Genomic DNA, 13,545 nt, shown 5'->3' with positions numbered 1-13,545 from the left:
GCAGCAGTATCGACATCAGGGAACTTACTAGAAATGCAAACTCCTGGGACCTACAGAATCAGATCTCTTGAATAGGAGAGCCTGGGTGGGGTCCAGCACATGTTTTAATGCCAGAATCCAATGATTCTGCTTCTCGCTCATGTTTGAAAACCACTGACATAGACTAATTAGAATCCTACCAATGCCACCTTCTCAAAGAAGAAAAAGAACTGAAAACAAATCCATATTATTAAAATAATTAAGATGTATTACAGATGAAAGTTAACTGACAGGATGGCTTAAATGTCACTTTCATAGAACTTACTGAAAGGTCTTAGCTAATTGTCACTTATGCTAGAAATGAAGTATATGGAATAAAATTCAGAGATAATTCTCAAATTTTGGTCATTTTTTTTTTCAACTTACCCCACTAAACTTGATTTTCCCTATATAAATCACAGATATATTAGATTTCTATAATCGTGATTCCTATACTAAGCTGAAAGCCAACAAAAAATGTTTGTAAAGTTGTCTGCAGGGAACCTTTGAAAAATGTTCTTCGAAACCTATAAACCTGAGGCAGAAAAGCCTAACATCACTATTGCTTGTATATATCACTATTGCAAAGAGACACTAGTTATTTTTATTAATCATTTTTGTATACTGGTTACACTGACTCATTCTTGCTTTTATTTATGACTTGAGCAGATGGCTGGTTTTGTAAGGTGAAGCAGTGAGGAAAAACTGCAAACGAAGGGGGCTATTCAATCACTTTAACCAGTACTGAGTTATATATTACACAAGACCTGAATGAATACATTATAAGTAATATCTGTGAATTTGAATAATGCAGAGATAACATGTGGGAAGATCTTACCTAACAGGTTTCATTCTACCCCAAATTTACTGAAGCCAGCCTCCTAAACAGCTGTTTTGATAGACTCCATGGTCTTCACTTTGTTAGATGTTATCGTTATGTACAGGATAAAATAACGTACATTTTGATTTCCCGACAATCTTGTACTTCTATATATACTGACAGAAACACCACTCTTTCATTTTAGGGAGAATTAGTTATAAAGTTAATAAAACAACATTTTAATTAATATTACTAGTATAGTCTATGGGTTCACTGAAGGAATGCCGGTTCCAGATGTGTATAACTTACTTTTGTCCTCATTATTACAATTCTTTCTTCCTTAGAGCTTCTCTGTGCCTCAGTTTTTCCACCTATGAAATGAATACAGCCATATCTGTCCCTGGAAGAGGTGCATCGAAAGATTTTAAAGACATAGGTGGTATTTAAAGGCAATATAGTTTTATTCAAAAATATCAGTCTTAGGTTTCTTGCAGAGAGCTGCAGAAAGCTAGTCTTGGGGTTTTCTTTTTGTTTTTGTTTTTTTATGAATCTATTCTATGGCTAGGGAAAATGCTATTCTTAAAATCTAAATACATGCCCTGTGGTACATAATTCAAGGGAAGACATTAGTAAGAACTCATGTTCAGCTTGATATATATGCACACACAGAAATCATTATAGAGACGTACATGTACATGGGTTAATATACATACATATTTCCTAGCTCTGTTTGCTGGGAGGATCTAGCAGAATGGATCCTCTAGTAGCAATGAGCAAATCCAGTACCCAAATACTGGTTTCTAAGTTGCACTGCAAACCATTCCCCAATAAAAGGGACTGGTGCTCTTTGGAGAAGAGGCAGATTCTAGTGCTAGAAATACACAGGTTGGGCCCAGATCAACTTTCCCACATTCTTACCAGGAAGTATGGAAGTGTTCAAAAATCAAAAGGATGGGGATATACCAAAGAGACAGAGGAGCCAACGTGACATAACTCCTAAGAGCCAAGCTGGAACAACTTGAGCAACAAAGTAAACATTACCCAAAGTCTAAAGGAAATATACAGGAGTCCATACTGATATAAAGAATTGAGGGGGGGGGGGGCGCCTGGGTGGCTCAGTTGGTTGAGAGTCCGACTCGGGCTCAGGTCATGATCTCACAGTTTGTGGGTTTGAGCCCTGTGTCAGGCTCTGTGCTGACCGCTTGCTCAGAGCCTGGAGGCTGCTTCAGATTCTGTGTCTCCTTCTCTCTCTGCCCCTTCCCTGCTCATGCTCTGTCTCTCTCTCCCTCAAAAATAAATAAATGTAAAAAAATAATAATAATTGAGGTGGGAAGAGACTTTTCTGTAAGAAAAATTTACCACATAAAGATACTCCCCCTTCCAGAATGTGGAACAGAATCTTGCCCGCTCATCATAGACTCACCATAGACTGACCTGGGGGCTGACTTCCAAAGAACAGAAGTATGGAAAGAAAAAAATAAGAAGTGTCCAGAGTTAACATACCATCAAGTTGATAACATTCAATTACTGATATGATTTGATGAGAAGAACCCTTCTTCACCTTTGTGGTTTTCTTCCTAAATATCCATAACCCCAGTGCAATTATGAGGGAAACATCAGACAAGCTCAAATTGAGGGGCATTCTGCAAAATAGTGACCAGTACTCCTCAAAACCGTCAAGGTTATGAAAAACAAGCCTGAGGGAACCATCACAGACCAGAGGCTTATCAGACATGATGACTAAATGCAATGTGGTATCTTAGATTGGATCATGGAAAATAAAAATGACATTAGTGGAAAAACCAATGCAATCCAAATGTAGTCTAGAGTTGATTTCTTAACAAATGTTTCATGATTATGTAAAATGTTAGGGGTAAGGAGTACAGCGCAAGTCTAGATTATTTTAGCAACTTTTCTGTAAATCTTTTTTTTTTTTTTAATTTTTTTTTTTAATTTTTAATTTTTTTTGGGACAGAGAGAGACAGAGCATGAACGGGGGAGGGGCAGAGAGAGAGGGAGACACAGAATCGGAAGCAGGCTCCAGGCTCCGAGCCATCAGCCCAGAGCCCGACGCGGGGCTCGAACTCACGGACCGCGAGATCGTGACCTGGCTGAAGTCGGACACTTAACCGACTGCGCCACCCAGGCGCCCCGTGTAAATCTTAAAATTATTCTAAGATCAAAATCTTAACATGTAAAAATAGTTTCTACTGCTTTGTGTATAATTTATGACCATGAATTAAATATTTTACAGAATTCTGAGTCTGTCCTCTTGAGAAACCAATGCTGCCAAGAAAACCCATCAATTTATTATAAGTTTAAAAGTTACCTGGTCAAGTATTTCAATAGTAAATATTAATAGAGAGCTTATAAAATTGCTGCTTTTTAAAAAGTCTGGAAAGTATCAATTAAGGGTTCCAAACATTTAAGTTAGACCCCAGTTTGCTCCATTAGTCACAAGGGATACACTTGCCCTGTCTCACAGAGAACACATCTCTTAGCAGAATAGCTCCACCAGCTCGGTTTGGGAAGTTATCAGGTTCCCAGCAATGATATATATCCAAAGTTGGGAATGTGGCCCTTTCTCTAGAACATACTTTTCTTTCTGCCCACTTCTGCCTGTAATGACTTGAAAAGAACCACTTCTCCTGGAGCTGCCTTCTCTGACATTCCAAGCAGTTCATCTTAATAACTCTGACCATAGGTTACCCAAAAGTTATATATGGCTTGGGATCGTAGGCTAGGGAGAGTCAACAGCCGGTGGTAAGCAAAGAGGCATAGAGGAATACAGCTGGGCTTTCCAAAGGGTAGAAAGCTTTCAACACACACAGACATTTTCAGAGGTAGTTAAGGCTCTGGGATTTGCTTTTAAACATCTGCTAATAATTTTCAATGTAAATAAGAAATCTACAAAAGATAGCTCTTTGTATCTTGCTTTACCATCTGTTTTGACTCCACAGTTAAAGACTTACAAAATTTTTTTCAAAAACAATGTTTAGTAATAAGACTGCTATTAGGAAAAGGTTACCATCTTAAAAATATACCTGAATCTATTATGAGGACCACGTGCTAAGGAATAAACACCAAAGCAGGGCAGCATATAATGCTCTAATGTGTATGTGAAGCACCTTTTCATTTGTCTCATTAAATTCGTGTTTTCTTCAATTTAGCCAAAGGTTATAGCAAAATATGGTATTTCTCATATGAATAGTTCATAAAATGGGAGTGGCTGGGCATCTGAATTTTGTTCATGTCACCTTCTAGGCACATTACATAATAGTTATCCTGGTTTTGCTCCCCAAGAGGCCACCAATTTTACAAGAAAAAGAGACATGGAAACTTTGTCCTTGTAACCAGTCTTGTCATTAATAGAAGTGCGACTTCTCATATGTGGATCTTGAGAAACTTAACAGAAGACCATGGGGGAAGGAAAGGGGGAAAAATAGTTACAGACAGAGAGGGAGGGAGGCAAACCATAAGAGACTCTTAAATACAGAGAACAAACTGAGGGTGGATGGGGGAGGTGGGGGAGAGGGGAAAATAGTGATGGGCATTGAGGAGGGCACTTGGGATGAGCACTGGGTATTGTATTTTAAGTGATGAACCACGGGAATCTACCCCCAAAACCAAGAGCACACTTTACACACTGTATGTTAGCCAATTTGACAATAAATTACATTAAAATAAAATAATAGAAGTGAGGCTTATTCATATGCTCAATGGGCTACAAGAAAACAGCATATCATGTGTTAATTAAAATAGAGAAAAATAAAGTCAGATCCTTCCAAGCATACAATGTATATTTAAAATTTTGTAATAAACATATATTTCTAAGTGAAGATTTCCCCGTATTTTCAAATAAGATAATGCTGAACACACATTGTAATCCATTTTACATGTGACTTCATTGTTTTGGTAAACACAGTTGTGAAAACTGAGTTACAGACTCCTTCTTTTAAAATATTCTCCCCTTAACACACACCTTTTTCTGAGATCGGTCAAGACAACTTGGCACACTAAGGCAGCAATGTCCAGGAAGATCACCTCCCCCACTTTTTGCTTTAGTTTGAATGTCAAAATAAATCTTAAAATAATCCTTTCACAAAAGTAAGGCAGCTTTATGCTGTAAGACATTATTTCTTTGTCAAAGGTTAGATTCTTCTGTCCCCTTCTGCTGTCACCGCCTGTCAGCATCTTCTTTAAAGATCACTTTTTTCTTCGTAGCGGCACCTACATGCGGCTCGTTGGCTGTCCAGGTATGGTTTGCAGCCTAAATGTATAACACTATCAAACAAGAGCTCCACTGCTGTTTCACACGCTGTGAAGTAAGAAAGCACCGTGACCACAAGGCAACCGCAAAGCACTGCTCTCCCCTCACATACATTACACGTTACGGCATGATGTCAAGCACACCCTTGGTGGGCACTTAACATATGTTATGTCACCCTCACACTCACCCTCGCCAGCCAGAGCGCCTACATACAGACTGTCGGGGTCAGCACCTTTAGCATGTATCTGCTTTGTTTGCTCGCAAATGTTCAGTTTTTTACGTACTCGGCAAACAAGTCTCTCTGAATGGTACTGATTAGTTCATCACTGTTAATTTTCCTTTTATCTGAAAAATACCACGATTAAAGATGCCTTGGAACACTCAAGTTTGCATTTCAATAAAAGATTTTTAGGTGTAGAAGAAATAAAGGTTACAAACAGAGAAACCTCAAAACATTTAATTATGGCCAATGACTTCTAAGAACTGATCACACATCATTTAAGATGCTTAAGGTAAATGGACCCCAGTCTTTCTCTCTCTCTTTCTCATTATCCAAATTTGGCTTGGGAAGGGAAACATAGGAATCAAAAATGTTTTTCCTCTGGCAGAGTTTAAAATTTTTTTTTAGGGGAAAAAAAAAGGTAATATGGGGTGCTTGGGTGGCTCAGTCAGTTAAGCATCCGACTCTTAATTTCGGCTCAGGTCATGATCTCACCGCTCATGAATTTGAGCCCTGTGTTGGAGCCTAACAGGGCAGAGCCTGCTTGGGATTCTCTGTCTCTCCCTCTCTCTCTGATCCTCCCCTGCGCTCACTCTCTCTCAAAATAAATAAATAAACTTAAAAAAAAAAAAGTAGACTTACTTTTCTTAATTCTCAGAGGCCTAGAGTAGCCAGGTTAGATTATCTTAACACACTCCACTTACAGAGACATAGCACAGAGTGGCTTTTAATTGTCCAATCTTCCAATTTCAAATACTCATGTTAAGGAAGAAACTATTCATTGCAAAATCTTGACATTCTCAAAGTTCTCCAAAAGGCTATGTCATTAAGGAACACAACTACTACAGAAGTGTCAAGGCTATAATTATTAAATAGGGCATTGCAGTGAAATTGGCTGCATCATTTGGCCACACTCGTAGGTCCTTAGAGCAGAAGACAGGAAATACATCCATGCATGCTTCAGCCATACAACTAGGTTACCTTAGCCGAAAGTATGCAAGGGCATTCAGAGGCTGGAAGTTCAAGCTGCACCTGGAGCAGAGATTTATTTCTTGACAGTTATTACTAGGAATTCAGAATCAGACCTACAACAGGACACTGTCTGGGGAATACTGTAGCAGCCAGAATGCAAGTTTAGAATTGGAAGTATGCAACTTGGGACAAGTTACTTCTTTCCGAACCTGTTTCCTTCCTTGAAAAATGGGTATAACACTACCTACTTGTTTGGGTTTTGTGGACATTGAGGAAAACCTATCTAAGAGATCTAGCATGGTATCTTATGAAAAATGCTTCTTAAAAGTTAGTTTCCTGTCCTGCCCCTTCTCTTCTGATTTCAACGTATGGTAAATAATTCGGCTGGACAGTGAAGAGATTTTGTAACTTCTAGTATTTGTACAGTGACTTGTATTTCCACTGATATTTCATTTTATACTTATGATGACTCTGTGAGGTGGGTATTCATGTTATTTTAATTTTTTTTTTTCTTTTTCATTTTTTCAACGTTTTTATTTATTTTTGGGACAGAGAGAGACAGAGCATGAACGGGGGAGGGGCAGAGAGAGAGGGAGACACAGAATCGGAAACAGGCTCCAGGCTCTGAGCCATCAGCCCAGAGCCCGACGCGGGGCTCGAACTCACGGACCGCGAGATCGTGACCTGGCTGAAGTCGGACGCTTAACCGACTGCGCCACCCAGGCGCCCCTATTCATGTTATTTTATAAATGAGAATACTGAAGCACCTTTACTCTTTGCTGGTTTTGCTTTGTGTCCCTTCACTGTGAGTACGACTATATGCTGAATCTTGTCAGTCCTCCTAGCAAACCTGGGAGTGGTTTTGGGGACCCTCCTAACAGAGATACATATAAAGGGACAGAGTTAAGGCTCAAATCTTGTAGAACTTCCCACTCCAAACACAACGTGTTATACTCTTAAAATCACTGGATCCAGGGTTTCAAACTTTAGGCTCTAGAGAATTACAGATATACTACTGGACACAGACCTTGGATGCATTCTTCTCTGCCTCGTACACCCCACTCCCAAGGTTTCTTAACACTTTTTGCTTCCACGACTATAACTCATTTGGGATGACAAAACCAATGACTCCTCATCCCAAAAAACTGAAGGGGCTGTGTCACGATAGATAAAGTAACACACATCCTTACCCTGAACATGCTGAGCCAGCCCGAGTGTCTTCTGCACATTCCGGCAGATCTTAGAGAGGCAATACTGGAATTCCTCATCACAGTCATTCTTGCTTTTGCCACAGGTCTCGTAGCACCTGTCGTGCTGGTTGCAGCACTTTGTCAGGGAAGGGATGCCAATATTGAGCTGAAAGAGGCATTTGGATGGATTATTGTTGATGAAATTCAAAACTCCTCTGCCGAAGCACTGCATTCAAACAGACTTAGAAATCAAGGACAATGACTGCTGCATAATTTCTAAAATCCATTTCCGCCTACAAATATTTTCCGTGTTATTTCTACATCTCCCCATTACTCACCCGCACCCACCCATGTTCTCTCCCTCGCAGCCATGCCTCAAACTTCCTATTTTGCAATATTCACAGTTATCTGCTGGTAACAAACGTAACTTCCAGTTGTCCAAAACACCAAACAAAGTTTTAAAAACAGAAAGGTCAGGCCAAGACCTAAGATTGATTTAGGGATATTCCAAAGTATTTTGTACCTCTCCCCTATAAAATGTTCTTTATCTAGAATATCACTGAAAACTTTTAAGCTCCTACGACTCATATTTTATGTTATCATGGTTCAGTCTTTGAGTGTTAATCCACTCCCTAAAGATACTGTTCCTTCGAATCTGTAACTTATCTTTAACTGATTTAAATAACTACATGCAAAAATCTTGTGTCTAGGAATCAGTCATGTTTTCCCACAAAAGCTATCCCACTTCACCTAGTTTTAATAGAGTATAAATAGGCTTTATTTATACTTTTTCATCCTAAGGAGCATTCCTTCTATACTCCAAACTTTAAAAAAAAAAATGTTTTTTTTAATCTTTATTTTTGAGAGAGAGAGGGACAGAGTGTGAGTGAGGGAGGGGCAGAGAGAGAGGGAGACACAGAATCCGAAGCAGGCTCCAGGCTCTGAGCTGTCAGCACAGAACCCGACATGGGGCTCGGGCTCACGAACCGTGAGATCATGACCTGAGCTGAAGTCGAGTGCCCAACTGACTGCACCACCCGGGCGCTCCTTCTATACTCTAAACTTTTAAACTATGTGTGTGACACAAGGAAATATCATTTCAACAGAATTAACATCTACAAGATTAAAAAATAAAACATGAATTTTAGTCCATTTAGTTTTATCAGAACTTATTAAATGTTTTAGCTATAAAAGATAATAAATCTAATTACCATTACAATAAGCAAAATTATCTGTGAACCTGAGAACATACTGACAGTCTTGCGTTATTAAGAGTACTTGCATAGCCTACCAATCATAAAACTTATCAAATAAGAAAATAATAATATTTACGTGAACACCAAACAGTGGAGAGCCACATCCATTAGGCGGGGAGGGTTTATACCCATAACGTGGGAAAGGCTTAGATCCTATAAAATAGAAATGGTATCATAATTAATTTTCAAATATGATAGAAAATACATATGCAAAAAGGTCTATGATGTGCTATGCTAGCCTTGGAAATATTTAATATTTAAATTTTTTTTCAATGTTTACTCATTTTTTTGAGAGACAGAGTGCAAGCAGGGGAGGGGCAGAGAGAGAGGGAGGCACAGAATCCAAAGCGGGCTCCAGGCTCTAAGCTGTCAGCGCAGAGCCTGACGCAGGGCTCAAACTCACAAACTCACGAACTCATGATCATGACCTAAGCCAAAGCTGGACATTGGACCCAGCCAAAGCTGGGTGGCTACCAACTGAGCCACCCAGGTGCCCTGGAAATATTTAATATTTAGATACTGACATAAGTGACTGTCTTTATTCTAAGCCTAACCATACAAAAGCTTACTGTGGACTTCAGGAAATTTCAGAGGTTACTTGCCAGATTGGGCCCTATATATATATGACAGATAAATCCACGCTGTTTCCCTGTATATTCTAACACTTACATTTTTGGTTAAAACCTCATAGGGCAAGAACGGTATACTCCTAAACTTCAGTTAATACTTCACTGCACACAAACCTCAATAACCATTAACTAACTAGTTTACTCACAGAGCTTGAAGCTGAGGAAGATGAGGTCATCCAATGAACATTTAATTACCTTAATGCCATTATAAGACATTACAGGACCACACATTCTAGCCTGCACTCCAGCCAACCATTTCACATATATACCCCTTTTCCAGCTAAGGAAAAATATCAGGAATAAAGATTGCTTGGTGAACCATATTACTACAGTTCTATTCTCCCTAACAGCACAATAGTTCAGTAACAAGGAGAAAGATGACTTTATCACAGCAATCTTAAATGCTGCAAAATATATCACAAATACCTCGCATGTAATATAGAAATGATTCCAATATACCCAACAGTCACCTAACTTTCTCTTGAAGGTTTCTCACAATCTTCCTACAGTGTCAAGAAATAGCCTATCCTATTGTGGAATAGCACTAACTGTTAAATTCTTTCCTGTTTCCTGTAAATTCTACCTATAAACAATCCTCTACCACCTGGGAAACACGAAACATGCCGGTTGTCTATCTTACATCATAATCCTTCCAACATTTGGGACTACCATTTGTCTTTAACTCTAAAAGCAAAACATCCCCAGTTATTCCAAACACTTCCCCATAATTGCTTACTTAAGAGAGACACAAAGTATCCACCAACTCCCATTCAACTAATATTTATTACTAGAAGACTTAAATAAAGATAAGTTTACCCTCCAAAAGTAAAGGGAGGGGGAAAAAGCAACCCTTCCAGTAATCAGCCATCAAAATAAATAACTCCCTCAAAGTAAGGATCTAAAAATGGTTTGAGTTGCTAAGACTCACATGTTCGACTGAGGTGACAAAGAAGTAGAGCCTGAAGAGAGTATAAGCTCATGAAGATATAAAGCTTTAGCTTAGCCTGCCCCACTCAGTCTGAAGAACAGTATGTACAAAGAGAACAGATATGACCCATCGAGGAACCAGGAGGCCGATGACAGAAGTTGGTCTTGTTTCTCTAGCACTGTCCAAGAAGGATGGTTGTTTCTGGGCCCTTGGAAAATGAAGGAACACACCTCATGCTGTCAGCGACGAGTCACTGTGATCCTTCAACTCCTACTTTTAGTCTTTCATTCTTAAGAAAACTATTAATGATTTGGCTATCCCCTGAAAGGGCCCACAGAGGGAGGATATACTAACCACTTGGAAGTCTTAATGAGCACCTCAAACTCAAAATGTACTTCCTGACATTCATCCCCAAACCTTCTCCATCCACAGTTCCCTCTTGTCAAGTAAAAGACTCCAAACTTCCTGGTGCTCAGGAAAAAAAACCTTAGCCATTTCTGACTCTCTCATTTTCTTATATCCCACATCCATGTCAACAGCATGTCCTGTTTGACTCTACCTTCAAAATATTCAGAATCTGGGGGCGCCTGGGTGGCGCAGTCGGTTAAGCGTCCGACTTCAGCCAGGTCACGATCTCGCGGTCCGTGAGTTCGAGCCCCGCGTGGGGCTCTGGGCTGATGGCTCAGAGCCTGGAGCCTGTTTCCGATTCTGTGTCTCCCTCTCTCTGCCCCTTCCCCGTTCATGCTCTGTCTCTCTCTGTCCCAAAAATAAATAAACGTTGAAAAAAAAAATTAAAAAAAAAAAAAAATTCAGAATCTGGGGCACCTGGGTGGCTCAGTCGGTTAAGCGTCTGACTTCAGCTCAGGTCATGATCTCACACTACGTGAGTTTGAGCCCCACGTTGGGCTCTGTGCTGACAGCTCAGCTCTTGGAGCCCGCTTCAGATTCTGTGTCTCCCCCTCTCTCTGCTCCTCTCCTGCTCATGCTCTGTCTCTCTCTGTCTCAAAAATAAATAAAAACATTAAAAAAAAATATTCAGAATCTGATCACTCCTTACCACCTCCACTGCTACCATCCTGCTTCAAGCCACGATGGATTACTGCCATAACCTCCTAATGTCTCCCTACTTTGCTCTCCCCACCCCACCCCACCCCCAACTATAGTCTATTCTCAACACTGAACCTGAGTGATCCTATTAAAATGTTAGATCAAGTCTTTCCTCTGCTCAAACCCCTCCAAGGGCTTCTCATCTTATTCAGAATAAAAGCTAAAATCCTTTTAATGCCTATAAATTCTGTATAGTTGGCTACACACACACCATGACATCTCTGACCTCATCTCCTTACTATTCTCTCTCCTCTCCCTTTCTTCCACACTTTATTCCATCACCTATGACCTCTCTGTGGTTCCACACACACTCCAGGTCTACTCCGGCCTTCATGCCATTGACCCTGCTGTTCTATGAGGACGCTCTTTTTCCTCATATCTACAGTTATTCCTTCACTTTCTCAGCAAGGCCTTCTGTGACCATACCATTTGCAGCACGCATATCCTTTAAACATACTATATCATTAATCTACTTATTATCTGTCCCTCCCCATACTAAAATATTAATTCCTTTTAGGGCAAGAATTTTGTTTTGTACCTCCAAAGCCTAGAACAGTGCTGCTATATGGTTAGGTTCTCTATAAATATTTGTTGATGAATGAATGAATGAATGAATGAATCAATGAGATGACTTGAAGGCAAATCCCCATGGCAGTTCTAATTATCCTTATAAATAAACTGGTACTGCTGCTTATCCTTCAGTCTCCTTTTAGTTTGGTGACCATTAATCAACCTCCAAAGACTGATCACTTCTAGTTTGTCACATGTCTTTAAAATGTGCCATCTCAAACTGAACACTACTAGGTATGATGATGTATTAATACAGCCTAAGATAGTTAGCATATATTTTAGCTGTGTCTCAGTTGTAAGATACATCAGACAGTAGGAAAAAACAACCAGTTCTTTCTCAAATGAACTTTTTAATATCTCCTGCTAGACACTTAGCACTTCTACAGTTTAAATTTTGAGTCTAAGTATTAAATCATGAATCTCTGTTAGATCATTTTTCAGGACTGTTCAGCACATTTTTTTTAACTTTATTTTTCAAGAGAGACAGAGAGAGCGGGAGAGAGAGGGAATCTCAAGCAGGCTCTGCACTGTCAACGCAGAGCCCAATGTGGGGCTTACACTCACAAACCATGAGATCATGTCCTGAGCCGAAACCAAGAGTGGGACACTTAACCGACTGAGCCACCCAGGTGCCCCTGTTCAACACATTTTAAATTTAGAGCTGTCTACCCAGTGTTGCTGCTCCCAGATATTCACAGATATGAGACACAGATATTAACCAGGGCAGAGGTCTGCTACACCCTGTCATAGATAAGCCCTCTCTATAAGCAGCCATGAAGTCATTAACCCAACCTTTTGGGTAGACTACTCAACCAGTTGTGACTTCATCTAAATCAAGTTTTCGCCAACCTACATTTCTCATGAGAGTATCATGAGAAACTAGCCATTTGATCTATGGTTTTGTCTTACCATATGAGAACTCTTTTCACTGAGTGGATGGAGGCTAGCTTAGCATCACATTCTTGGGGAAGCCATTCTATTTCCTTGAAGCTTCATCATGATGCTCTCTGTCAGGGGTTTTAACAACCAACTGTTCAGGGGCACCTGGGTGGCTCAGTCGGTTAAGTGTCCACCTTATACCTCAGGTCATAATCTCCGGCTCATGAGATCGAGCCCCATATCAAGCTCCCTGCTCATTTTTTTTTAAGTTTATTAATTTTGAGAGAGAGAGAGAGAGAGAGAGAGAGCAAGCAGAGGAGGGGTAGAGAGGGAGAGAGAAAATCCAAGCAGGCTCTGCACTGCCAGCACAGAGCCCCACACGGGGCTTGAACTCATGAACCATGAGATCATGACCTGAACTGAAATCTAGAATCAGATGCTTAACTGACTAAGCCACCCAAGTGCCCCAGAAATGTTTCTCTCTTGATGCTTTGTTTTATCATCTGTGTGGACAGAAAAAATCTAAAGATTTGCCTGGACTGAGGTTATGATAGATCTTTTCTACATATTTTTTAAAAACTTGATGTAAATACTTCCAAATAGACCAATTTCCTTCCAAATTCCTGAAAGCCACTGAAGCAGATGACTTGTCATAAAGGGAAGGCTGTTGCAATCCCTATCAAAAT

General features: G+C 40.0%; 1 protein-coding gene across 4 annotated transcripts in view; it reads right to left on the bottom strand.

Moving 5' to 3' along the window:
* Positions 1 to 13,545, bottom strand: part of PLA2G12A (phospholipase A2 group XIIA) — a 43,186-nt gene that overhangs the window by 17,316 nt on the left and 12,325 nt on the right. For 2 of the 4 annotated variants that reach the window (XM_043570615.1, XM_043570660.1), the window contains exons 2-3: positions 8,823 to 8,899; positions 7,491 to 7,656 (exon numbers count right to left, since the gene is read on the bottom strand). In XM_043570615.1, the coding sequence (XP_043426550.1) occupies positions 7,491 to 7,656; positions 8,823 to 8,899 (243 nt within the window). Of the gene's footprint in view, positions 1 to 4,465; positions 4,471 to 4,620; positions 5,157 to 7,490; positions 7,657 to 8,822; positions 8,900 to 13,545 lie in introns of those variants that run through there. The other 2 variants (XM_043570652.1, XM_043570642.1) reach the window with 2 other exon arrangements.

This window comes from Prionailurus bengalensis, chromosome B1 (assembly GCF_016509475.1).
Source record: "Prionailurus bengalensis isolate Pbe53 chromosome B1, Fcat_Pben_1.1_paternal_pri, whole genome shotgun sequence".
Classification (NCBI taxonomy): Eukaryota; Metazoa; Chordata; class Mammalia; order Carnivora; family Felidae; genus Prionailurus; species Prionailurus bengalensis.
Note: the sequence above shows the minus strand (reverse complement) of the source record. Positions and strands in the feature narration are given on the sequence as shown.